The sequence below is a fragment of the Littorina saxatilis genome, linkage group LG13, assembly GCF_037325665.1.
Source record: "Littorina saxatilis isolate snail1 linkage group LG13, US_GU_Lsax_2.0, whole genome shotgun sequence".
NCBI classification, from domain to species: Eukaryota; Metazoa; Mollusca; class Gastropoda; order Littorinimorpha; family Littorinidae; genus Littorina; species Littorina saxatilis.
Window position 1 is genome coordinate 13,823,156 of NC_090257.1, and position 27,225 is coordinate 13,850,380.

General features: G+C 46.3%; 2 protein-coding genes across 2 annotated transcripts in view; both read right to left on the bottom strand.

The window, feature by feature from the left end:
• The window catches only part of LOC138983670 (glutathione reductase, mitochondrial-like), a 100,060-nt gene that overhangs the window by 37,432 nt on the left and 35,403 nt on the right, over positions 1-27,225 (bottom strand). Inside the window, exons 4-8 of the mRNA XM_070356951.1 lie at positions 20,723-20,855; positions 20,204-20,258; positions 14,315-14,414; positions 10,015-10,101; positions 9,261-9,395 (exon numbers count right to left, since the gene is read on the bottom strand). Coding sequence (XP_070213052.1) covers positions 9,261-9,395; positions 10,015-10,101; positions 14,315-14,414; positions 20,204-20,258; positions 20,723-20,855 — 510 coding nt within the window. The remainder of the gene's footprint in view (positions 1-9,260; positions 9,396-10,014; positions 10,102-14,314; positions 14,415-20,203; positions 20,259-20,722; positions 20,856-27,225) is intronic.
• LOC138983672 (uncharacterized) lies at positions 14,437-18,093 on the bottom strand. The gene has a single exon (XM_070356953.1). The coding sequence runs from the start codon at positions 16,496-16,498 to the stop codon at positions 15,527-15,529; it is 972 nt and encodes a 323-aa protein (XP_070213054.1). The 5' UTR covers positions 16,499-18,093; the 3' UTR covers positions 14,437-15,526.

Here is a 27,225-nt window from a genome sequence, read left to right on the forward strand (position 1 = left end):
GAAGGGCCACGACCGTAGTCGTCAATCACACTGGCAGCAGGGTACACGGAATGACCGGAAACCGGAAACCCGTAACCATGGAATTCTTCCCGTCTTGACCTTTGACTAAAAGGCACAGGGTAAGCCGGAAATCCATCCGAGACTGCCGGATGTGGGTGGGTGGAAGTCAAGACCCCATCCGAGGGAAGAGACGACCGTCCTGGCTGAAGCGCCGGAAGCGCAAAAGCCTCACGCTGTTGCTGAGGGACAGCGTGTCCGGCCGAAGCCGGAAATGCAGACACCGAAACCGCCGAGGGCGGAAACGATGAAGGCAAGAACTGCGGCCAGAAGCCGTGAAGCCCGGAGGCCAGTTCTCGGTCCATCCCGTCATTGCTGCACTGAGGGCGAGCAAGTGAGAGCGGACACCGACGCTGACCGACAAAGTCACCATAAGGAGTATTGTCGCCAGTAAAATGCAGGGAGTGACCCCGCGCCAATGAACTGTTTCCTGGAAGGGAATGTCCAGACGCCTCACGAGGGCTGAAGGACCAGTCCGACTTACTTGAAACGTCTCCGGCGGAAGCAGCCGAGGCAGGAACATGCAAAGCGGAAACCGAAGTGACCACAACGGAAGCGAGGGAACGCACATTCCCCACCGTAGTCGGAAGTGCAGCGCTAACGGAAGCTGACGAGCGTTGCATCTCCGTCTGAACCAGGGTACAAATCTCTGGAAGTAGAGATTTCAACAAGGAGGAAACAAGAGCCCCCTGCTCCGACGCCAACAAAGAAGACGGCGGAGCAACAATAGCAGGACTAGAACAAACAACAGTGCTAGAACCAGGCGGTGAAATGGGCACCGTCAAAATGGTGTTGCATGCTTCGTCCGAAACAACAACAACAGGCTTAGAGCTAGAAGACTTTGGCTTAACTCTGCCCTTTAAGTCTGATTTACCTTTACGTTTATCCGGGTCAGCCATGCTGACCGATCAACAAACAAAGTAAACAAGCAAAAAATTTCACTAGAAATGTTACTGAAAACGAACGTCCCAAAGGACCGTAAAGCAGTAACTACAGAAACAGAAACTAACCAAACTTGCAACAAAAGCAGTGTACAAGCACAGGTTAAACGCCACAAAATGCAAGCCAGCAACGCTAACTGTAACAAAATGGCGAAAACGCAACAAAGTTACTGATACAACACGTCCAAAGGACAAACTATCAGCAACAACAAGCGAAAATGTTCGTAAACAACAATGAACAAGAAGGGCAAAGCCCATACGACTCACATGCTTGACCTTGACCTTTACATGACCTTGACCTTCAGAGTCAAGGTCAAATAACTAAACCTAGCAATGACATCATACACTAAGAACTGCTTTACACATTTTTCCTACCAAAATACATGTGACCTTGACCCAAGGTCATCCAAGGTCATGCAACACAAAGCTGTTAATTCAAGACATAGGAAGTACAATCCAAAATTTTAGTAATAAATTTTAATTTAATTAATATACTTACCCAACTCACGTATAGCAATTAACTCTAGTTCAGTGCTGGTAACGCTGTCCGCGTCCCCTTGGTAACAAGGGAGACCACTCTAAAAAGAGAGTGAGCCATCCCATAATGTCCGACCAACTACTGGTCTGACTTCCGTATGCGTGCGCATAGGCCGCCATTTGTATCATACCATACGAAGCCCAACTCACTTCTTTTTTAGACCCAAAACCAACCACAGCGGGGAGGCGGGAGGGAATAAACGACGTGAGTTGGGTAAGTATATTAATTAAATTAAAATTTATTACTAAAATTTTGGATTAAATTACATAACTTTACCCAACTCACGTATAGCAGATTGCTACTATAGGTGGTGGGTACTTACCAAAATTCAAGCATGAAGGACCTGTCCTGCAGCTACCAAAGAAGGTAGCGCAGAACTGCCGTCCTGTCTCAGTGAAGAGACGTCCCTGAGATAGTAATTGATGAAGATATCTTCAGATCTCCAATAGGCTGACTCCAGTACCTCAGTAAGCCGGCCAGACCTGAGGACTGCCAGTGACGAAGCCCATGCTCTTGCCTCGTGTGTCCTGGCTGCCGTGAGAGGCAAGAACGCCCTAATATCTCCAGATTGTACCTCCCACCAGGCATAAGCTTGTTTGATAAGATTGGAGACCCATTTAGTCAACGTAACCCTTGCGATGTCCTTATGCCTCGCCGTATTCAGAGATATAAATAGCAGTTTTTGATTTTCTGAACGGAGGTGCCTTGTGCGTGACAGGTAACTACTGAGAGACCTGACAGGACAATTAACTACATCAGGGTCGCCCGGAGCGAGAACACCGCTCAGAGGCCGGATGTGGAGTACAGGAGAGATATGCCCAGGTTTCTGGTTCTTAGCAAGGAAACCTGGTGTAAACTTAAGAGAAACAGACCCATCTTTCTCAAAACCAATATCCTTCTCTAAACCTGACAATGCATGAACCTCGCTACCTCTCCGAGAGGTTGCGAGCAGCAAAAGAAAAACCGCCTTGCGTGTAACATTAATCAAGGATGCCGAGAGAATGGGCTCAAAACCTTCCGAGGCTAAAAACCGCAAAACAAGCATCAAGTCCCAGGCAGGGAGACGTGACCTAGCGCGCGCGGCTGTAAGGGAGGCACCCTTAATGACACTAGCTATCACTCCGCCGAGTGTAATCTTGTGTCCGAGTTGCGAAAGAGTTGAGGAGATCGCTGACCTCCGTACGCGAAGAGACGAGGGTGAAGCTCCCTGTTCTGCCAACCAAGCCAGGTGGTTGGCAACCTGCATCGATCTAGGTGATAAAGGATTAACCCCGTTAAGAGAGCACCACCTAGACCATGCCGCCCAGTGGGAGGAGTACACAGAAGTCGTGGACTCCCTATGGGCATGACGGACAAATTTCAAAGTGGAGGCAGAGGCCCCTGCCTTAAGCAAAGAGCTTCGGACAGAATCCAGGCGTGAAGGCTCAGGATCCGCGGATCTTCGTGGGGGATGCCTGACCGAGGCTGAACAAGATCTCCCTTTTTCACGGCGAGAGGGATCGGGGGCCGAACTGCTAGACGCAGCAAGTCTGGAAACCAGTGCTGGCTTGGCCAAAGAGGAGCGACCAGAACCAGCGCTGGTTTCTCCAAGTCGACCTTTCTTAGTACCTTGCCCAAAAGGCAGAACGGAGGGAAGGCATACGCTGTCAGGTTTGTCCAGTCTATTTCCAATGCATTTACCTTCCAGGCCAGAGCATCCGGGAAGGGGGACACAAATAGAGGAAGTCTCGCCGAGAACCTCGTGGCAAACAGGTCGATCTTGGGCTTGTCTACCTGAGCCCAGAGACGCTGTAGGGCATGGTGTGAAAGAGTCCATTCTGAGTGAACCACCTTGTCCCCTCTGCTCAAAGTGTCCGCAAGGACGTTCAGACTGCCCCTCAGATACACGGCTGAAAGCAGAATGTCTTGAGTGTGACACCAGGTCAGAAGACAGCAAGCTTTGTCTGACAGACTGGGAGAACGCGTCCCCCCCTGTCTGTTCACATAGGCCGCCACAGTGGTGTTGTCTGTGTGGAGCCTGACATGCTTGCCCACCAGAAAAGGCCTGAACGCATGCAGCGCCAAAGAGACGGCCTCCAACTCTAGCACATTGATGTGCAGGGAGGACTGGGATGAGTCCCAAACCCCTGACACCGTCTGCTCGTCTAGATGAGCTCCCCACCCCATCAGAGAGGCGTCCGTGAAGAGCTCGCTCTCTGGAGGCTTGCGAACAATGGGCACTCCCTGGAACAACAGAGGGAGCAACCAAATGCGAGTTGTGCGCAGAAACCATGAACCCAGAGCTATCTGAAGATTCCAGCCTTGGGATGACTGATCCCAACGAGCCTGCAGAGCAGACTGGAAAGGCCTCTTGTGCACCCGGCCTAACGGGATGAGAGTCGCCATTGAATCCATTTGGCCAGAACCGAGGCCAGAACCCGCACACTGGCCCGATTCTCTCCGTAAAGAGAACGTATCAGATCCTGGAGCTTGTCGATCCTTCTCTGAGAAGGACGGACAGACCAGTTTCGGGTGTCGAAATCCATGCCCAGATAAACAAAGTTCTGAGATGGCACCAACTCCGACTTTACCAGGTTTATCGAGAATCCTAGCTGCGAGGCCTGACTGAGCACTCCCCGAGTGTGAGCCTCGCAACGCTCTTTGTCCTGATGGAGGATCAACCAATCGTCCAAATAGGCTCTGAGACGAACACCGTTCTTTCTTACCAGAGCACAAAGCTGTCTGACGATCATCGTAAAGATCCACGGCGCTAGAGACAGGCCAAAAGGAAGGGCCCTGAACTGATATACTCTGTCTCCCCAGGGGAAGCGTAGCCACTTTCTGTCTGCTACATGCATCAGCACATGAAAGTATGCATCCGTGAGATCGACAGACGTCGCCCAGTCCCCCGGACGCAGAGCCTCCCGAACTGAGGTCGTAGTCTCCATCGTGAACTTGATAGCCCGTAAGAACTTGTTGAGGGCTGACAAATCCAAGACAGGCCTCCAAGCCCCCGAGGCTTTTGGCACTACAAAGAGTCTGCCGTAAAACCCCGGGGACTGTAAGTCCGTGACCTCCTCTATTGCTCCCTTGAGCAGAAGAGCAGTCACCTCCTTTTGCACGGCGGCCCTTGCCTCCGCATCCCTTGGAGCCCTGCATGGCGGAATTATCCTGGTCAGAGGTGCCTTCTCCCCTGACCAGAGAAGCCGGAATCCCGAACTCACTATCCCGGTAACCCACTTGCTGTCCACTAGCTGCAGCCAGGAAGTGAGGGCCCTGGATGGGCCGCCCGCTACAACCAGTGCGGGGGCTACCGGGATGAGAGGTTCGGGAACACATCATTGGGGGTGAGGCTTGCGCCCCGACCCCCTAGATCCTCCAAAAGATTGACCCCTCTTAGGGTAAGGAGCCCCGCGGCCCCTACCCCTCGAAGCGAAGGACTGCTTTTGTGACTTGCCACCGCCGCCAGAAGAAGAGTTCTGAGGCTTGCTGGCGGTCTGAGTCTGAGGCTTAGGAACCTTCTGGAAACCTTGTAGCGCAAGGTGAGAGAAAGCAATGTCCCTTGCATCCTGTGACTCTTTCTGGAACGCGTCAATGGACGACTGACCCAAAAGAGCCCCGTCCGTGAACGGAGAGACCTTCAAGCTCTCCACATTAGCCCTGTCCCGAATCCTGGAACCTGCCAAAAAGGCAGATCTCCTGGAGTGAACTGCATGGGCATAAAGTTTAGCCGAAAGAGACATCTGTTCTTTCGAAACCTTAGCCAGCGTGGAGAGAAGGGTGGTGACATCCAAAGCCGAAGCGTCGAACCTGAACTCGAAAGGGTCAAGTGATGTGGCGATTGACCTTGACAACGACCTTTGTAGAGATTCTGACACAGAAGAGAGCTCCAACAACGACCTGCCCGCTTCTTCAATAGCCGCAAGCGACGCGTCAGTAAAAGGAACAGGCTTGTCCTTACTGTACGTGTCCTCGCGCAACACAGCCATTCCCGGTGACACCGGAAGCACGGCCGACGGCAGGGCGAATGACTCAATTAAGTTGACTGACTGAGGGGCAAACCTGCAATTCGAGGAACCAGAAACTTGACCCCCAGGCTTCGCGAGCCAGTCCATAACATCGTCCGGAGCCTCCCCATGTTGCAACAACAGAGGCACCGGCGGACCACGTTTGGCCTTAAAGACGTTTGCCATTTCGTAGGCAATTGACGAAGATTCGCGGAATCGGAACTGAGGTTTCTGCTCTCGAGCCGACCGGAAATCATCAAAGGCAGAACGAGGTGGTGGAAGCTTTGACCTACTTTCAGCCACCCCTTCAGGAAAATACTTAAATGCCGTCTCGGCGGCCAGCGCCACTGCGCTTGGCAACCTTGACGGCAAAGTAAGTTGAAGGTCGTCCCCCATGGCGGACGTACCCTCGTCGACCTCTCCCTCTTGCTCAAAAGGGCAATCGGGAAGGTGACCCCCAGAGAGACTCTCCTGGTCAACCGAAAGGTCATCCAGGTCAACCACTCCCTGCCCCCCCGGGCGGGAGAGGACGATGCGGCTCCCCACGTTCCTCCAAAGAAGGGGGTAGGAGCGCAACGCCCTTTCGCTGAACAGGGCCCGTCGACCCAACTGACCGGGCGCTACTGCGCGAGGGGTCAGCCAGGCTGTCGGGGCTATTACGGCTCGCAGGCTTAGCAGCCGAGGTCGCCTTTTCCTCCTGAACACGCACCCCACTTTCGCCGGAGAACCCGGCTACTCGTGGGGTAGACAAACCTTTGCCGTGAACCGGCGAGTTCAGCAGAGACACATTACAAACGTCACCGTCCTGAGAAGCGTGCACATCAACCCGCGTAGTGACAGTCGACCTTGAAGCCGTAGCAGAGGGCGAGGGCCGGATCCTGGCAAGAGAAGGCGGGTCCGCAACACCGGAAGGGAGGGCGCGCAACTCCGCCCGTGTTGAAGAAAGCTCGGCCGCCAAGGTCGAGACCTGTGAGCTCAAAGTGAGCAACAAAGACGCTACATCCGCAGGAGCCAAAACTGGGCCACTAGGCGTCCCAGAAACAACACCAGGATCTTCTACAGGCGTACCCTTAACTGGAATCTGCTTAGACAAAACGGGGGAAGCGAGCATGGCCGCCAAAACCGGTGATTTAGTTGGCAAGGCAGAAAAAGCAGAAACGTCATGACCGGAATTTTTAGCATTACGAGACCCTTTCTTACTGGGCGAGGCATCAGTAGCAACCTGTCTCGCACTAGGCTTTCTCTTAGCGCTATCTTTCAGCGCCGCTTCCGCCATGTCAACAAACAAACTCACAAAAAAATTTACAGAGAAAATTTTCGTAAGTCCGAGATGAGCGACAAAATGTCGCTAAAGTTACAAGTAAAACAGAAAGATCTCGCCAAATACAGCAGAGGTACAGGTGCAAGGCTCAGGCGGCGACCAAGGGGCGAAATCCAAGTCCTAAGACGTAGGAGAAAGGCTGAGCACAGCCAGAGCGAACGAAAACACGTCCCGTTCCCTTGAACGCTGAGTATGGAATGATACAAATGGCGGCCTATGCGCACGCATACGGAAGTCAGACCAGTAGTTGGTCGGACATTATGGGATGGCTCACTCTCTTTTTAGAGTGGTCTCCCTTGTTACCAAGGGGACGCGGACAGCGTTACCAGCACTGAACTAGAGTTAATTGCTATACGTGAGTTGGGTAAAGTTATGTAATTTAATGGTGCTTATTGGCTCTTTCTACCATGAGATATGGTCACTTTTGGTGGTTCACTACCTTATTTTGGTCACATTTCATAAGGGTCAAAGTGACCTTGACCTTGATCATATGTGACCAAATGTGTCTCATGATGAAAGCATAACATGTGCCCCACATAATTTTTAGGTTTGAAACAGTTATCTTCCATAGTTCAGGGTCAAGGTCACTCGGACGACTCGGGTGAGTACATAGACTCACTTTTGCTTCGCATGTGAGTCAAAAAACAGAACAAGCTCACCAAATAGGAGCCCGCACGGGAGAATAGACAGGTTACGTGGCCGGCAGGTGAAAAACTCCACACAAGACAGCCACAGAAGCGCACAAAAATTTCAAACACCCTCTCTCCAGGACGCTGAAAGTCGTATGAGTTGCCACGTGGTGGTAGAGAGGAAGTAGCCATATGCAGACATGGGATTCAGAAAAAGTGATAATTAAGGAAAAAAAAGGTGGGGGTCTGGGGGCCGCAGAAGGCCCCCAGTAGGGTCCAGGGGCAACGCCCCTGGTCGGGGTCTGGGGGCGAAGCCCCCAGAAGCTGAAGGTTTTTAGTGTTTTAGACACACAAAAATGGCCCTGAAATGCATATTTCAGCTTAATCATAGCCCCCCCTCCCCCCTTTCTCTTCCTTCCCATGTTTCTCAAATTAATTTTACGCTAAGACTCAAAATAAGGAGGAGAAAGAGAGAGAGAGAGAGAGAGAGAGAGAGAGAGAGAGAGAGAGAGAGAGAGAGAGAGAGAGAGAGAGGCGGGGATGGGGGGGGGGGGGGGGGGGGGGGGGGGTGGTGGCGTGTGACGGTGTGGTTTCAGTCAATGTTCTTACCTTGTCGGTGCCAAACGACCCCAGTGACTGATTACACGACTGGGTTTTCAGGATAGTCAGGTGCTTGTTGCTTTTCAAGTGGCTTTTGAGGGCAGTCTTTCCATTGGAACCGTAGTTGATAACATTAACATCGTTGCACAAAGTGCACTGACTGACTGAGCTTTTCCCGGCAAGTTGATTTTAGCAAATGCATCGCCAACTTTCAGTTTCACGTCTTGTGTCTTCTGGCCTTTCTCGTATTTCCAGCTCAATGATACAACTTCATCGAGCCAGTCGAATCTCCAGAGATTGTTCTTGTACTTCTGCTGGTCAATTTCCCGGGATAGAACGGTTTCGTCTCGCTTTAGCTTCCTCATCATTTTGGCAAGTGGCTCGAAGCGATGTAAAAATGGCGCCGAATCATTCTCATACGGTATGCTTATACTGAATCCCCGATAGCTACGTTGAAACGGTGACTGTGGGAGACAAAGACACAGAGCGCGTTCCCATACGGATCGACCAGCAACAGTCTGACCGTTTTAGGAACCAACCGTTCAAGAATAGTATGGAATGGAGCGTCGCGATCAGCAGACCGGCCGAAAAACTTGGGTCTATACCTACATATACCCCAAAATTTTCTCAGCGGATTTGCACGAATCTCAAGAATGATCCCTGGAGCCTAAAAATTTACGGAATTCCGTAATTTTACGGAAGAATCCCATGTCTGCATATGGGAGGTAACTCTCAGGGAACCTGCTCATTACCATGGCTATTTCAAGCCTTTTTTGGGGATGGGTTGCTTCCCTTTAAATTTGTTAGACGGGTAAGTGTTTTTCAGTACCTAGCATCTCAGACTATGTCAATGCTATATGTGATTCGGAGTAAGAATATGTAATTTAATGCCTACGTTATTGCAGGTAGACCTTGGAGGCTGAAATACATGTACCATCTGGTCACCCTTAGCAAAGGAGTAAACCGTGGAGATCAAAACTTGAACATTTCTACTTTATGAGATACATTGGTACCTGCGATGAAAGGAACCCTTCTGAACGAGCTAAAAGTCTTCCTACATTACAGGTTGTAGTAACATTACCGTAATAGATAAAGGGGCAACTGAAAGCAGCCTTTCTTGAGAGGTTTTCACTTATTGAAGGGGCCTCACATCCCAGGTACCCCCGTACTGATCTATTGGCTACCTACCATGTGAGCAAGGTTGAGTGAGTCAGTGTTTGGAACGCGGCCGATGGCAAACAGCAGGCATTCCACACCGCTAATCGGTCCGGTGTTTGTGGTGACGGTCAGTTTTCCATCAGATCCCTTCTCCACTTTCTGAACCTGTTCAAACAATTTGGTCACAAATCTTGGATTACACAGTACACAGAGCAGTATACAGAAACTGCAGCAATAAAATAAACAGTTCATGAAAACCAATGGAGACAGGAAACACCCTCTGGCATGGAGTTAGTAGATAGTACTAGCAGGTAAGTGTGTCAGGTAACTCCTGCAGGAACACAAATTTTCATTTGGGTCCCAAATTACTATATATGGTTGCCATGCTTTCTTTTGACTTTGGGTGAATTACAGAGGAAACCTTGAGATTTATGAGGATATCAACCTGGTTGACATTTATCGGCATGCTACGAGTCAGGAGACAAAACTGGTAGACAGATCCATGACATGCACATATGATTTCTACATGACAGAATAGTGAGGTGCTGCAGGCGTCTGAAAGGAGAGTAAATGGCATTGTGGCTGCTTTTCAATTAAAACTCAAGAGGATTGACAATTTAAAACTTCTACTGCATTAGTGCAATCAAAGACTGAACTTCACAAGACTTTTACTTGGTCTGCAAAATGCGACTCATTAACTAGTCACACTTCCTGAACTTCACCAGTGTATGATAAATTTAGTACTGGCTCCACTGAGATTGTTTTGGCTATAACAAGCGCTGACCTGTGTTTTCCTTAAGACCTTGACACCAGCCTGTTCCATGTTGGCCGTGACATTGGAGCTGATGACTTTGTCAAATGTGCGGAGAACCTGCCACCACACCACATGACACATCACACATAGTATTGACACAATAAACATCACTATCTTGACCCCACAAAATATCACAATCACACAACACAAAAACCTGTCATACATGAGACAGATGGTTCACTTAGTTGGTACGAGTAAAATAAGGGTTTAATGTACTGAAGATGTCCAACTTGAAAAACTAAATGGTGCATTGTTGGAACCTGTTCTACTTTGACAGATGGGTCATTCTCAGATTACTGTCCAGAGGGGGGTGACCTACTTCAAGAAATAAATACAACCATCTGTTTTGTTGTGTGTCTGAAACAATACAAGTTATACATTTCCAAACCATCTTTGACAGTTTTTTTACTTGTACAGTTGTTTGCCATTAATTTTAGTTTGCTGAAAATCAGCTGCTCTTCGTCTTTGCTTCATGTTCAAAATTATTAAAGTGGTTATATTGTTCCACTTGCAAGCATTAAATTTAAAGGCACAGTGCGCCTCCCGTAAACCATCACAGATACTGTCAGGCTTTTACACACAGTACAAACACCCTTCCATTTGAACGCTCACCAAACGGGAACATCCTAGGTGCCCTCCGTAAAGAGCGAGTAATTTTCAAAGAATTTATTTTTGACGGGCCCCCGTAGCGCAGTGGTTAGCGCATCGGGCTGCAGGCCGGGAGGTCGTGGGTTTGAATCCCATCAGGGTCATGTGGGTTTTTCGGGCTACGGTCGGCTCCTACCCAGAGTGGAAGTGCTATGATTCCTATGGGAAGGCTGGGATCACACAGCCGAGTGTCATTCACTTAACGAATGCGACTTTGAGGGTGCTCAGGTTCTGTATACGTGACCAACACCGCAGGTGCGGCAGTTCTCGGGCCTGGTTGATGCCAGGATATATTATGACAGTAAGCGTAGAGTGCTGCCCTGTCATGTAGTCTCAAATTGAAAATCCAAAGCATCATTATAATCATTCTCATCTCATTAATCATCCAAAATATAAATTGTCCTTGCTCTTGTGGCCCTTCATGCACGGAGCTCTCATCCCAAGTAACACGCATATTGAATTCCCACTGGTTTCCCAGTGGTGAATAAGTGGGAAGAGGATGGGAGAGTGGGCCCACTCCCATCCCACAGAACTCCCACAGTCAAAGCTATGGGAAAAAAGTGGTGTAGACCTGGGCCGTCCCTTAGTCTCTGGGAAACAAGCTTGCACTTCGACAGAAATGGGATAAAAGTGGGAATTCCCTCTTCGTTCCCACACAGCGTGCGAGGAAAATGTTCCGACGCTGCGAGCGCGAGTCACGTCGCGAGTCTGCAAGTTGCCCCATCGAGATCGGTGACGTCACAGCACACGCTGTTTACACTAGACTCGTTTGAATCGTAGCAAACGTTGAAGAATACTATCATTCAAAATACACCGAAGTATTTTATGTGTGTGTAATTATTGCAGTTCTCTTAATAACAACTGTTGTCTCTAGAATGGTTTATTTACTCACGTGATGACTAAATATTTTCAAGGATTTTTGTTTTCACTGCGGGACTATTATTCTGCCCTGTTCAGTTCCGCGTTGGGCCTGCCGATTGAGAGTGTTTGAAATTTGCTACAATTGCCGGCAAATATACTGTGAATACGTTCCGTGCGCGCGAGTATTGCATGTGCATGGATCAAAGATTACATCTGAAGAACACCAAGTAATATAATGGCGGCTTCATATTCAACAAAGCGAAGACGATTAGTGGGATTACTGTCAAACTCGAAGGTTGATGAACACATCAACACGGCTTTCCCACGTGGCTGCGCGCGCGCTCGTAATCCAGCGTCAAGTTGATTTGAGTGATTAACAAGAAGGGCAAAGCCCATACGACTCACATGCTTTACACATTTTTCCTACCAAAATACATGTGACCTTGACCCAAGGTCAAGGTCATCCAAGGTCATGCACCACAAAGCTGTTAATTCAAGACATAGGAAGTACAATGGTGCTTATTGGCTCTTTCTACCATGAGATATGGTCACTTTTAGTGGTTCACTACCTTATTTTGGTCACATTTCATAAGGGTCAAAGTGACCTTGACCTTGATCATATGTGACCAAATGTGTCTCATGATGAAAGCATAACATGTGCCCCACATAATTTTTAAGTTTGAAACAGTTATCTTCCATAGTTCAGGGTCAAGGTCACTTCAAAATATGTATACAATCCAACTTTGAAGAGCTCCTGTGACCTTGACCTTGAAGCAAGGTAAACCAAACTGGTATCAAAAGATGGGGCTTACTTTGCCCTATATATCATATATAGGTGAGGTATTGAATCTCAAAAACTTCAGAGAAAATGTGAAAAATGTGAAAAATAGCTGTTTTTTAGACAACATTTATGGCCCCTGCGACCTTGACCTTGAAGCAAGGTCAAGATGCTATGTATGTTTTTTGGGGCCTTGTCATCATACACCATCTTGCCAAATTTGGTACTGATAGACTGAATAGTGTCCAAGAAATATCCAACGTTAAAGTTTTCCGGACGGACGGACGTCCGGACGGACGACTCGGGTGAGTACATACTCACTTTTGCTTCGCATGTGAGTCAAAAACTAGTGTGTGTGCTTGAATATGTATCTGTGTGTATCAGTTGTTCTTTGTTTTTCTTTTTTTTTATATACATTGATGATTTTTAAATTCGCAGGACTCTGAGACGTTCGCAAGAACCCAGTCCTCTACGGAAGTCAGAAGAAGAAGAATTAAGAAGAAATTCCACACATTTCCGATATAAACCCCACTTGTTTCCCACCTGAATCCCACTTGCTTCCCACCTGAATCCCACTCGTTTTCCACCCGTGAATCCCACTCGTGCCCCACCCTGATCCCACTCGTGCCCCACCCGTTTCCCAGTCGTGTCCAACTCGTTTCCCACTGGTGTCCCATTTTCTTCCCACTGGGCTCCCACTGGAAGTCGTAGTCAAATCCCACATGGCGCCCATGTGGGATTTCCCACAACGTCACCATGTGGGATCCCACTTGGGGCCCACATGGGATCCATGTGGGAAGGTTACTTGGGATGGTGACCTTGGTCTCAGTGTTCCTGTTCGATCCTTCCCTGAATAGTAGTTCTGCTGTCAGTCTTCAACGTGTGACGTTCTGGGGGGTCGACGGAGGGACGTGGTGGCGGTTTGCTCTCTGGAGGGGACGCTCACTCAGTCTGGCTCCGTGACTTAAAGTTAATGTCGTTTGTAGGGGGCATAGTAGGTAGTGGGCTGCGTCCGTTAGCTCGGGACAGACCCACTACTGAACACCATCGAAGTGACTCAGCAGAAGCGTAGTGTCATCTTCCGAGGGCAGCCTACCGCAGCGACCCGACATCCCCCCCCCCCCCCCCCCCCCCCCCGGAGCATCTGTAAAATCGACAAGTCTGGCCAGAGGAACAAAATTCAAAGGTGGTTGGAACAGCAAGTGCAGGGACGGGGCAGTGTGAGAGCACAACGGGACAAAGGAACAGGTGTAAAGACGAAAAGAAAAAGAAAAAATAATAAAAATGTTTGCGTGGTTTATCTTACCCCTGAGCTATCGTGAACCCGTGTGATCAAGTTTCCCTTTTTCACAAAGTAGTCGTCAGTTAGTAATTTGAATGTGACTCGATGTGAGCTTATCTGCAATAGCCCGTTATTAAGTACCTCTGACTATGCACGAAACAAACAGCTGTGGTTCACAAGAACTCTAGCGATGGCTTTTGACTGTTGAGAGGAACTGGCGATAGGTATAAACCGTCGTCTGCTACGAGAACCACGACCTTGCGTGACCCTGCTTCCGGGCTTTTCTTTTTTCAAACTTTCAAAACTTCGAATTGTACTGATCTTGTCTTGATGAAAAAAGAATTCTTTTATGATTTAAGAATGTTTGTGTAACAAGCTGTCAATTTATTATTTAGATTTTAAAAGTTAGGTCTAGCACCAAAACGCACCACGGTCCGATTGTCTCTGACACTCTCTCCACAAAATTAATTCTTTGAAAATTGCTCGCTCTTTACGTAAAGCACCTAGGATGTTCCCGTTTGGTGAGCGTTCAAATGGAAGGGTGTTTGTACTGTGTGTAAAAGCCTGACAGTATCTGTGATGGTTTACGGGAGGCGCACTGTGCCTTTAAGACTTAGGGTGGAGTATAAACCCCGAACCAGAGCTGACACCACGCTCAATATGGCTGCTGAATGTCAATGGTTAAATGCTCAATAGACTACCTCGTCAAAGCGGATGAGAATACTGGTGTCAGCTCCAAGGGCATTAAAGATGCCAGCGAGTTCAACAGCGATGTAACCTGCTCCCACCACCACCACCTTCCTGCAACACCACACCACCCTGTCAATGTTATCTGGTCTCTCATCACACACTACATGCACCATTACCACCTTATCACCCACAGCAGGGACGCACTCACAACCATCTACCCATGGCATAACCCCATTGTCGCCCCTTCGCAGTGGTAGGGTGCAGCTGCTAAGTGATGCTCATGTGACACTGACAGATGACAATCTATGACAAACTAATCTGTGCGAGGGTCACCAGAGGCTATAAACTCACCACATTTTAAAGTTCTAGCTTCAAACACAAGGAAGAAAATGAAAATGTGCACGGTTTTTCTTCATAAACATCCTAGAAAATGTCAATGTACATTTTTTTGGTCTAAAGCCGCATCCGAAGACTCTCCTGACTGTTCAGGTGCGTCAAAAATAGTTGTATAAGGATACTTTCATACCTGTCAACCCCTTCCAAGGCCAACCTGTACTAAAATTTTTAAAAACTGTAATCAGGGCAACAATCCCTTACACACTCCCAAAAAATGAACACACGCAAACCTGAGTTCACACGCAAGACTCGCAATTCACTCGCACGACATATAAAAAGAAGAAAGACCAGCTGGTAAATACTCAACATTTATTTTGTATTCATAAAACACATCTGATTTATCATTTAGCATTAATAAATACATATAACTACTGTAAAACGCACCCACACAACTACTAGTACTACTCAGTACTGTCCACCAGGAAAAATCACAGTCCAGTCTCTCCAGATCACTTTAAGCTTAAATGTATAACACAGTCACACCCACACAACTACTTTGTACTACTGTTCACCAGGAAAAATCACAGTCCAGTCTCTCCAGATCACTTTAAGCTTAAATGTATAACACAGTCACACCCACACAACTACTTTGTACTACTGTTCACCAGGAAAAATCACAGTCCAGTCTTACTAGATCACTTCAAGCATGACACTTGTTGTAGGTAGCAGTAGCTGACTTTGCTGTGGCCAGCAGATTGGCTGTGATAATGGTTTCATGGCATTGGCTGTCACAGTTCATTTTGCACTGCAGGAAGGCTGTCAGGGTGTCTGCGCCCAGACTCTTTCTAAACTCGGTGTGAATCTTTCTCACCATGGAGAATGACCTCTCAGTCAGCATTGCTGTGCGGGAGGCACATGAGTGCCACACCAACCTTTGTGATCTCTGGAAATCTTGCCACTCCAAGGGAAGTCTTCATGTCAAAGATGTCTGCCCAGACAGCACCCAACCTCCTTGGTTGGCCCTTTGAATCAAGGAGGTTGACTTCATTATCACCAAGAAGTTGGAAATCATCCCACTCATCTTTCAGACTCTCCACATTCACTGAAGGTGCAAACTTGCTGGCCAGCCTCACCACATGGTTGTACATGTAGTCACCTCTCTTGGAGAAATCCAGGATAACCAGGTCAGAGAGGACTTCATCCCCAAAAGGGAATTTTGCCACCATCTTCTTCACTGCTGCCACACAGAAGGCTCTCACATCTCCAAAGAAGCGATTCTTGTCATGAGGCGAGATGTGATCTTCATCCAGTAGAGTGCGTGCAGGACCACCAACAGCTATCCTGCTGTCATCATGTTGAAGGTTGCTGTCAGCAAAGTCCAGCTTTAGCAAATCAGCACCCCTGACATACTTCATCTGCACAAACTTCACAATCAGTAACCTGAGTAGACGGACCATCTCCTCCTTCAAAGCTCCAATCTTCGTTTCATCCGACTGAAACACTGTGTTGAAGGCATTCAACACAGGCAGAATGAACTGGAAGAAGAGGAGGGTGAGTTCCGAGAGAGGATCCTGCAGTCGTTCATGCAGGCTCTTCACTTTGCCTGGCTTCTCCACATCCGGATGACTGGCGAAGTAGCTCCTCAGCGCAGACAGCTGGTTGAGAGTTCTTTCCACTACTCTCTCCAGTGACAGCCAGCGCGTCGGGCAATGCTTCAGGATCTCCAGTTCATCCACCTCGGCGAAGAGTTGAAATGAGCGGTAATCTACTTTTCGTTTTGAGCTATGCTCAAAGAAGTAGAAGAGATCCACCCAGGGTCCCCACTGGTTTTTAGAAACAAAATTCCATGACTTTTCCATGACTTTCCATGAGCCTCAATAACATTTTCCATGACAAGATCCACAGGTCGCCATTTCCGAACACGCAAACTTTTTACGTCTTGTCACTGCCAGTTTTGACACTGGCTTGCTTTGCACTGAATTTGAGTCAGTTTCTACGCAGTGTCTCTTCGACAAGCAAGTGAAGCATTTGCTACGCAGTCAGATTATCCCCGAGTACGCTAGTACAAGGGCTCAGCAGACTTTAATTGTGTGTCTGTGTGTGTGTGTGTCTGTCTTTCTCCACTTAACAGCTTATTGCTGGGAAACTACTGGGCGCAGTTCGTTCAAAAGTTGATACACTAACTTGATAATAGGTCCGATTGATCGTATTAAAACTTCATAATGTTACCTGGGACCTAAATGCGAAATAAACCACAAAAAACCGACTTGGCGGTGGGAGGAATTCGCGGAGCCACAGCCAGCCAGGCAGTCTGATAGAACAGCCGAACTCGTCACACATTGACGAGAAATATAGCGTCATAAAAAGATTACGTCACGGTCAAAAGTCTTTGACGTCTTTTTCTCTCGCGCAGTGTGTGTGTGTGTGTGTGTGTTCATTTTGTGCACATGTGTTAGTGTTACTGTTAGTGTGTGTGTGTGTGTGTGTGTGTGTGTGTGTGTGTGTGTGTTTTTGTGTGTGTGTGTGTGTGTGTGTGTGTGCGCGCGCGTGCATGAGTCTGTACTCGTGTGTGTGTGTGTGTGTGTGTGTGTGTGTGTGTGTGTGTGTGTGTAAGAAAGAGAGAGAGAGAGAGAGAGGGAGAGAGAGAGGGAGTGAGGGAGAGAGAGTGTGTGTGTGTGAATGTGTGTGTGCATTTTCACTGTGATCAAATAAAAGAGAAAGGCCAGTCACCACGCACATCCTCGGCTCGCATGCAATGTATTTATATAGCAAAGGGAATGCCTGTAATTCACACAGATCAATCACTTGGTCTTAAACGTGCACAAGACAAAAACGTTCATACTGGGGGAGCGAGCCAGTCTGAAGAGTACTCGGGTCCAGCGCGAGCGTTTTTTATCGGTAATGTTTGCTGGTCCTGTCATTTCACTAAACTGGACCACAGGCGGAAGGTATCGTTCACTGGACCACTACTTTCATAGAAAGACTTTCTATGAAAGTAGTGGTCCATTCCGCCTGTGACTGGACCAGCCACTGTTTGTATCCATCTGCACTTTCGTAAATTCCGTTTTGTAACCGTCACTGTGACTTGACGAACTGTCATTTTTTTCACCGCGATACACAGTTCATTGCGAAGATCTTCCTTGGTAATTCGTTCCAATTCCGCATACTTTTTGTTGTCAAGAAACAACTCGAAAGAAAGTTTCAAACTCATCATCCTCCATCTTGCTTGTCGAAGCGCTAAAGTACTTTATCGATGCAAAAACAAAAGCAGAAAACTTCGACGAAACCGACTCAAATGCAGCGCAGACGACACGACGAGATAACGGAAGGAAGTGAGCCTCGCTTTGGCTCAAGTGCCGTTAAAAATACCGTTATTCTCGTATGCAAATATGAACGAGAAGTTGGTCATACGAACAAGCCTTGTGCTGGCGACGCAAATCGCTGCTGGCTGGCAAAGGGGTTGGGGGGGGGGGGGGGGGGGGGGGGGGGGGGGGGGGGGGGGGGGGGGGGGGGGGGGGTGAATGGCTGGGCAACGAAAATAGCCGCTGGCGTGCTGAAGGTTAATTTTTTCTTTCTTATTTTTGTTAAATTCCATGACTTTCCATGACTTGAATTGAAATTCCATGACTTTCCAGGCCTGGAAAATTAAAAATCAAATTCCATGACTTTCCAGGTTTTCCATGACCTGTACGAACCCTGTCCACCAGCAGCTGGTCCATGTTGACAGTCAGGGTCTTCGCAGCTGACTTCACACAGAGGTTCACTAGATGACAGATGCAGCCAATACTGAAAAGACAAAAAGTTCAGACAATATAAGCGACCATACACACATAACTGAGACTCATTAGAAAAGTGCGCACAGAGCACAACAATTTTATCACAGAGGTCACACAGTAACTTTGAATATTGCACTGCTCAACTGTAAGAAACACATACCAAACTCACTATACACTGGCAGCAGACATACAACCAACTTGAAGAAATAAACGCGTAACACGTTCCCTGTAACTTACCTGAAAACATTACTGTTCTTCCCTCGCAGCCGCGACAGGACAGAGTTCCTCACCCCCAACATGATGCTGCAAGTGTCACTGGCAAATCCCACCATATTCGACCAGGGAATGTCATGCTTACTGAAACAAAATACATGAAAGAATGAAATACCTGGAATTCCTAAATCAATTTTCTAGAAAGAAACTACAAACAGAGCAGCTCATGGTTATTTCTAATACTTCATATACACACACACGCAAGCACAAAAAAAACTCACCTCAAAACTATTTCTACTGAATCAAAGACTGCCTGTGCAGTCCCTGATGTCAGCACTGGCATGTCCAGAATCCTAGTCCTAGAAGCCTGCCCCTCAAACACACGAACAAGGATGGCCAGCCGCTTGTCTTGCTTCCTATCGTTGCTTTCATCGATCATAAGTGAAAATGGCCCATTCTTGCACCTGAAACAAGTTGCACAGTTAAAGTATTACAAACGCAACGTAAAAATTCTTCACAAAGTGTAAAATAAGACAGAAAGAAGGGGCAGTGAGCAGATAGAATCCTAGTCTATGTGAATGGTCATTATAAAAATATCAATAACTTCAACTGCGATCAGTGAAACTGACAGTGACAGTCTCAATAAAAAATTGAAAAATAAATACAAAGTTAAAATAATGAAAACCACATACCTTTCAATCACTGGATCTGTATAATAGGACGCCAGGCTGCCTTTGATGATCTGTGTTGTCTTGGTTCGACCGCATTGGAAGGCTTTGGCTGTAGCGCTGTCGGGAAACATGTTTTTCACCAACTTGGTGAAGTGCTCTCCAACCGATGCCGGCAAATTGTGTTCCGTCACAAATTGGCAAAACATAACCTCCGCTTGCGTCACATCTTCTTCCGTTGGAAGGCGGCTGTCTCGTTTCTGGAAATGTTGGCTCACAGGCTTGAACTGTTTCGAACAAATCAATGATTGTTTATGTACCGCCGTTTCAAAATGCTGCTTCAAGTCGTAGTGACCAGAAGCTGCAACTTTGATGTGCGAGCCACATGGCACGCACAAACTGTACTCCTTTCCCTTGTCCGATGATCGCACGACACCAAAGTACGTTTTCTCCCACTCCGACAAGTGCTGACCATGTCCGGCTTTCTTTCATCTCTTCGCTGGCCTCTCCATCTTCAGTTGTAGCTCGAAAAGTGACGCGAATCGTTGTCTGTCGCTGAAGTAAGTTGTGAAAACAAAGACCAAATCTCGCGATACGGAAGTAGCGGATTGGCCACAGCGCCCTCTATGATACCTTCTGCGCATGCGCACAAGCTCAGTTATAGTCTTTTTCTGTTAGTTGTTGTCGTCTGCTAAACAGAAACGAATCTGATTGATCGGTTTCAAATCTTTGTTCGGGTTTTGAATTTTCCCGTACAATTCCCGTACAATTTGGTTTACCCGTACAGCTAGGCGTTGTACGCCGTACACACCGAAATTCAAGTAAATCCCGTACAAAATACGGGAAAACCGTACAGGTTGACAGGTATGTACTTTGCAAGAACTGAACACCTTTCAATCACACTCACTTGGGGAGAGTTTCCAGTTCAAAAAAGCCATCACTTGTGATCCCGTACTCAGCACCTGAAGTACGAAACAAAAAAGTTGTGTAATTTAAGGCTTATTCAATCATAATTAAGTAAACACATACAATTATAATACAGGTCTGCACACAAGCACAAAGGCAGACAGAAAAATCACTTTCCTTTTTTAAGAACATTGCACCTAATAAATTGAACAGTTTAAAATCAGTTAAATCCAATTCAAATGCTGTTAATCTTACTCATGCATTTGAGCTTTAAAATCAATAAACCTTGCCTTACCACTCTTCTGAACAAACACTCCTTGACCCTTTCACTCTCAGCTAGAATAGCTAGCCAATTTTTAGCAGTATAAATACTCCTCAAAATCCGCTAAGCTGAGCATTTCTGAAGCGCTACCTCACACACATCCTCTCTCTCATTTTGTATCCTTTCTTGCCGCAGTGTATCCATGCCATCAGTGTGTGCAGAGCAAAACTCAGGCAGCCCACTCTCCCTAGCTCTCACCAGGGATGTTAGACATGGACGGCCGACCACCAGTAGCAATCACAATGTGTTTGGCCGAGTACTTCTGGCCCGCCACCTCAATCTGTTTGTCCTCCGAAAACTGTGCATGGCCAGTAATCTTCTCCACTTTCGACTGGAACAAATCAAAACACAGCTCTCATCACACAACACTGATGATGGAAAATGCAACATCTGTGTCAACAGGATTTATTGCATGCATTATCACTCTGTCATGGTTTACACTATACTTATCACTCTGCAACATTGCACGGGACTGAACCATCCAGTCTTTATGTAATAAAGAGATAATTTAAGAGAGTGGTAATCAAAAAGCACTTCGATATCTTTCTTTCCCCGGACACAAACTTCAACAGTGAGGCTAGAATTCAAAATTGATAATATAAATCTGCACACAGAGACACAAAGGTTAAACAAATATCCATCCACTCACCAAACATTTTAATATCTTGCAGTGGTAAGGAGAGGAAGAGAGTAGAGACAAAGGTGAGGAATGGAAATGGGTTCAGATATGTATGTTACAGAGGTGTGCAAGCCACTCTCAAAAGCTGAGTACAAGCAGGTGTCATCTCGCATAAGTGATCTGTTAATTGTCAACTGAGAATTTTCAATCATAAACTCTGGTTTTGATGAATGAATGCCAATTTCAAAGTTTTACCTGACAGGAAACAAAAACAATATAAGGTACAGACCTACTTTTTAGGCTTAGTACAATGTATAGTCTGGTGGAGGGGCAGGTGGAGTACATTATTAATTATGTTAAACAATCTAAGCAACTTTAATTAATTGCTTAAGAAGAAAAGTTTGTTCAGGACAATTACTACTATCTTCTGTTAAAATGACTTGGTTTCCAGCTTTCGCGCTTTGAGCCCTGTACGCATACATTTTTCATAAATCCAGAGGAAAACCCCTCACATTTAAAAGAGCCCAACGCTCAACATCACATTTTAATATATATATATATATATATAAAATGACGTCAAGAGCGAGAATGCATAGAAATTACGTCATGAGCAAGGGAGATCATCCTTTACTCTGCGTGTGTCTCCACCGCCTACATTCCAACAAGGAATTTTGAAAGCAGGGAGCACACTAGAGGTAATGGAAGAGGTGGGGGGAGGGGGTAAGAATTAGATCTAGAAAGAACTCTTCACAGACAGCCTACTGGAGAATCAAACCCTTTCGGAGCCGATTGCAACACTGAACAAGAATAACCCGAGGAGAGTTCTACAACCTCAAAGGATTGAGAAGTCACCGAAGTGCATTTAAGGGCATTCTCATAGAGTGCTGAACCTGAAAAGGTCCGTTTTTGTTTAGCCAAGACTGCTACCGGTTTCGAGCTGAGAAGCTCTCATCAGGCAGTCTCTTGGCATAAAACAGAGAAGAACTCTCAAACTTCTATGCAAAAGAGAAAACCACATTTCTGCGGTAGGCCCTCTGCATAGACGAGAATCTTTCTTTGATTCCCCTGCAACTGTCAGTGAAGAGTATGAAAAAGAAATTTTGAAGTATCAGCAGCTGCTCTTGGTTGTTGAAGCAACAAAATATAAATTTATAATGAGAGCGCTGCTAAAAATGCCAAAATGTGCACTCAATCGCTTGTACTTTTAAAGAAAAGTTAAATATAGAATGACGTCAAGAGCGAGAATGCATAGAAATTACGTCATGAGCAAGGGAGATCATCCTTTACTCTGTGTGTGTCTCCACCGCCTACATTCCGACAAGGAATTTTGAAAGCAGGGAGCACACTAGAGGTAATGGAAGAGGTGGGGGGAGGGGGTAAGAATTAGATCTAGAAAGAACTCTTCACAGACAGCCTACTGGAGAATCAAACCCTTTCGGAGCCGATTGCAACACTGAACAAGAATAACCCGAATAAGAATAAGAAGGCCTACCGCAGAAATGTGGTTTTCTCTTTTGCATGGAAGTTTGAGAGTTCTTCTCTGTTTTATGCCAAGAGACTGCCTGATGAGAGCTTCTCAGCTCGAAACCGGTAGCACAGGTCTACCTACCCTCCAAGTGAAGCTTCAGGGACAAAGTTCTGTTGAAGATTAAAAGAAGTTGATTTTGCGCGAAGCGCAAAAGTCGAGGTTGCGCGAAGCGCAAAAGTCGAGGTTGCGCGAAGCTCAAGCGAGCTGGCTAGGGGGGTCCGGGGGCATGCCCCCCCGGAAATTTTTTTTGGCCAAAAGGACACAATTGGTGCAATCTGGTGTCATTTTACCCTAACATTGCCTTCAAATCATCTTGCCAAACTTGAACATTGTCACTGTAAATGTCACTGAAAAAATGAAATTCAAACTTACAATATTTACATTTTGTACAAGGTTTGGTGGTGTCACTGCATTCATTTGGAGCTGGCCTGAAGGGACCTGTAATAGGCACTCATGTCTTTGAGCTCCTTGTTGGTATTAACTCTATCCAGAGCTTCACCGGGTCTCAACTTGGCGACAACAAGTGCTTCGAGAGTGTCTTTTGCCATGCTGCCTCTAAAATCTGTCTTGTTCTTGCGGACCACCGAGAAAATCCTCTCGCAGTGTGCTGAAGAGTGTGGAATGGTGAGGATTGACAGCATGACCATTGGCAAGTGTTGGAACATTGACGCCATCTTTTCTTCGACCTTTTCTTCTTGCAAGAAGTTGACGCGCATGAGTATTAGCTACAAAAAGCTGCTCGGCAATACCGTACTTTCCGGGTGACAAGGCGCTTCGTTATCTAAGACGCACCCCCTTCTTTTAAAAAAAAAATTGTAATCCAGTCACCCATTGGACGCAGGGGGCCGATAGGGCGCACCAAAATGACCCAGTTTTTGACATGAGAGGTGGTTCCCCTGTCATATCTGAGAGAGGAAACACTTCCTGCATCGGGGTCAGTGACCGACTTTAACTGAGTGAAAATATGTGTGCTCTGTATGTGCCGCCAGATCAAAGGCATTGTGATAGCTGGGTGGCCTTGTTAAAAGACACGACCTTCTTCCCAGGGGTCAATGACCCAGTTTTTGCCATGAGAGGTGGTTCCCCTGTCATATCTGAGAGAGGAAACACTTCCTGCATCGGGGTCAGTGACCGAGTTTAACAGAGTGGAAATATGTGTGTGCGGCCAGATCAAAGGCAGGGCAGTACCTAGTAGCTGAAGGCAATCTCTCTCCCTCACACTGTTGTGAGCGCGTTTGGAATTTTTTTGAGTTTCCGGGACGCATTTCGAACATCCGTATTTTCCGGAACACTTGATAAAATTTTTTGATTTCCGGGACAAATACGGAAATTCTGTAACGGTAGGCAGACCTGGTAGCAGTCTTGGCTAAACAAAAACGGACCTTTTCAGGTTCAGCACTCTATGAGAATGCCCTTAAATGCACTTCGGTGACTTCTCAATCCTTTGAGGTTGTAGAACTCTCCTCGGGTTATTCTTGTTCAGTGTTGCAATCGGCTCCGAAAGGGTTTGATTCTCCAGTAGGCTGTCTGTGAAGAGTTCTTTCTAGATCTAATTCTTACCCCCTCCCCCCACCTCTTCCATTACCTCTAGTGTGCTCCCTGCTTTCAAAATTCCTTGTCGGAATGTAGGCGGTGGAGACACACACAGAGTAAAGGATGATCTCCCTTGCTCATGACGTAATTTCTATGCATTCTCGCTCTTGACGTCATTCTATATTTAACTTTTCTTTAAAAGTACAAGCGATTGAGTGCACATTTTGGCATTTTTAGCAGCGCTCTCATTATAAATTTATATATATATATATATATATATATATAAAACATCAGAAATTGTGAAAGAAACAATTGAAAGTCAGCAGAGACTTTCTTCCGAGATTTGTTAAAATCTCTTAGCAGAGATAGAGAGAGAAGTAAGTATCCCTTCACAGACAGCCTATTGGGAGCATCAGACCCTCCTCAAGGGGGACCGAGATTTACAGAGCAAAGTCCCTTTGTGGGGGACGTATCGCAAGGTAATCTAGTCCTGAGGAGGACCATTGTATTTGTACCTAGACCAGACACGTGTTTCGACACTATTGTGTCTCATCAGTGGTCAGGTGGTACTGATGGCGAGAGTTGTCAACCCATGGTATCCAACTAAGAAGCAAACCATTCTCTGAATGGTAGCTTCTGTTGGCATGGGAGACTACCCTCATCTGACAACCCCAAGAGGATATCTGTGAAGGGAAACACTTTGATTTAAGGCCAAAGTGTAGAATTGATATTTTTTAAGAAAGAATTTAGAAATTTAGACAAGTTTTAACCAAGAAATTAGGTTAAAACAAGGGAAATTTGAAAAAGCCTAAAGGGAGGTAACTCTGTACCAGCCTGCAGATCCAGAAATGGATACGCGAACAAGTTAGATCTAATTTTGAAAAGGTTAAACAGGAAAAGCGGTCAACTTTTCACTGCTGTTCAACACAGGACTTGGTAAAGAAGAAGTTTTCTGCTTTATTCAATTGGATCGCTTTAAAGGCGATGCAACTTTCACGGTGACCACATTATAAAACATCAGAAATTGTGAAAGAAACAATTGAAAGTCAGCAGAGACTTTCTTCCGAGATTTGTTAAAATCTCTTAGCAGAGATAGAGAGAGAAGTAAGTATCCCTTCACAGACAGCCTATTGGGAGCATCAGACCCTCCTCAAGGGGGACCGAGATTTACAGAGCAAAGTCCCTTTGTGGGGGACGTATCGCAAGGTAATCTAGTCCTGAGGAGGACCATTGTATTTGTACCTAGACCAGACACGTGTTTCGACACTATTGTGTCTCATCAGTGGTCAGGTGGTACTGATGGCGAGAGTTGTCAACCCATGGTATCCAACTAAGAAGCAAACCATTCTCTGAATGGTAGCTTCTGTTGGCATGGGAGACTACCCTCATCTGACAACCCCAAGAGGATATCTGTGAAGGGAAACACTTTGATTTAAGGCCAAAGTGTAGAATTGATATTTTTTAAGAAAGAATTTAGAAATTTAGACAAGTTTTAACCAAGAAATTAGGTTAAAACAAGGGAAATTTGAAAAAGCCTAAAGGGAGGTAACTCTGTACCAGCCTGCAGATCCAGAAATGGATACGCGAACAAGTTAGATCTAATTTTGAAAAGGTTAAACAGGAAAAGCGGTCAACTTTTCACTGCTGTTCAACACAGGACTTGGTAAAGAAGAAGTTTTCTGCTTTATTCAATTGGATCGCTTTAAAGGCGATGCAACTTTCACGGTGACCACATTATAAAACATCAGAAATTGTGAAAGAAACAATTGAAAGTCAGCAGAGACTTTCTTCCGAGATTTGTTAAAATCTCTTAGCAGAGATAGAGAGAGAAGTAAGTATCCCTTCACAGACAGCCTATTGGGAGCATCAGACCCTCCTCAAGGGGGACCGAGATTTACAGAGCAAAGTCCCTTTGTGGGGGACGTATCGCAAGGTAATCTAGTCCTGAGGAGGACCATTGTATTTGTACCTAGACCAGACACGTGTTTCGACACTATTGTGTCTCATCAGTGGTCAGGTGGTACTGATGGCGAGAGTTGTCAACCCATGGTATCCAACTAAGAAGCAAACCATTCTCTGAATGGTAGCTTCTGTTGGCATGGGAGACTACCCTCATCTGACAACCCCAAGAGGATATCTGTGAAGGGAAACACTTTGATTTAAGGCCAAAGTGTAGAATTGATATTTTTTAAGAAAGAATTTAGAAATTTAGACAAGTTTTAACCAAGAAATTAGGTTAAAACAAGGGAAATTTGAAAAAGCCTAAAGGGAGGTAACTCTGTACCAGCCTGCAGATCCAGAAATGGATACGCGAACAAGTTAGATCTAATTTTGAAAAGGTTAAACAGGAAAAGCGGTCAACTTTTCACTGCTGTTCAACACAGGACTTGGTAAAGAAGAAGTTTTCTGCTTTATTCAATTGGATCGCTTTAAAGGCGATGCAACTTTCACGGTGACCACATTATAAAACATCAGAAATTGTGAAAGAAACAATTGAAAGTCAGCAGAGACTTTCTTCCGAGATTTGTTAAAATCTCTTAGCAGAGATAGAGAGAGAAGTAAGTATCCCTTCACAGACAGCCTATTGGGAGCATCAGACCCTCCTCAAGGGGGACCGAGATTTACAGAGCAAAGTCCCTTTGTGGGGGACGTATTGCAAGGTAATCTAGTCCTGAGGAGGACCATTGTATTTGTACCTAGACCAGACACGTGTTTCGACACTATTGTGTCTCATCAGTGGTCAGGTGGTACTGATGGCGAGAGTTGTCAACCCATGGTATCCAACTAAGAAGCAAACCATTCTCTGAATGGTAGCTTCTGTTGGCATGGGAGACTACCCTCATCTGACAACCCCAAGAGGATATCTGTGAAGGGAAACACTTTGATTTAAGGCCAAAGTGTAGAATTGATATTTTTTAAGAAAGAATTTAGAAATTTAGACAAGTTTTAACCAAGAAATTAGGTATATATATATATATACAGCAGACTTCCACTAACTCGTGGTCCACTAAATCGCGAATT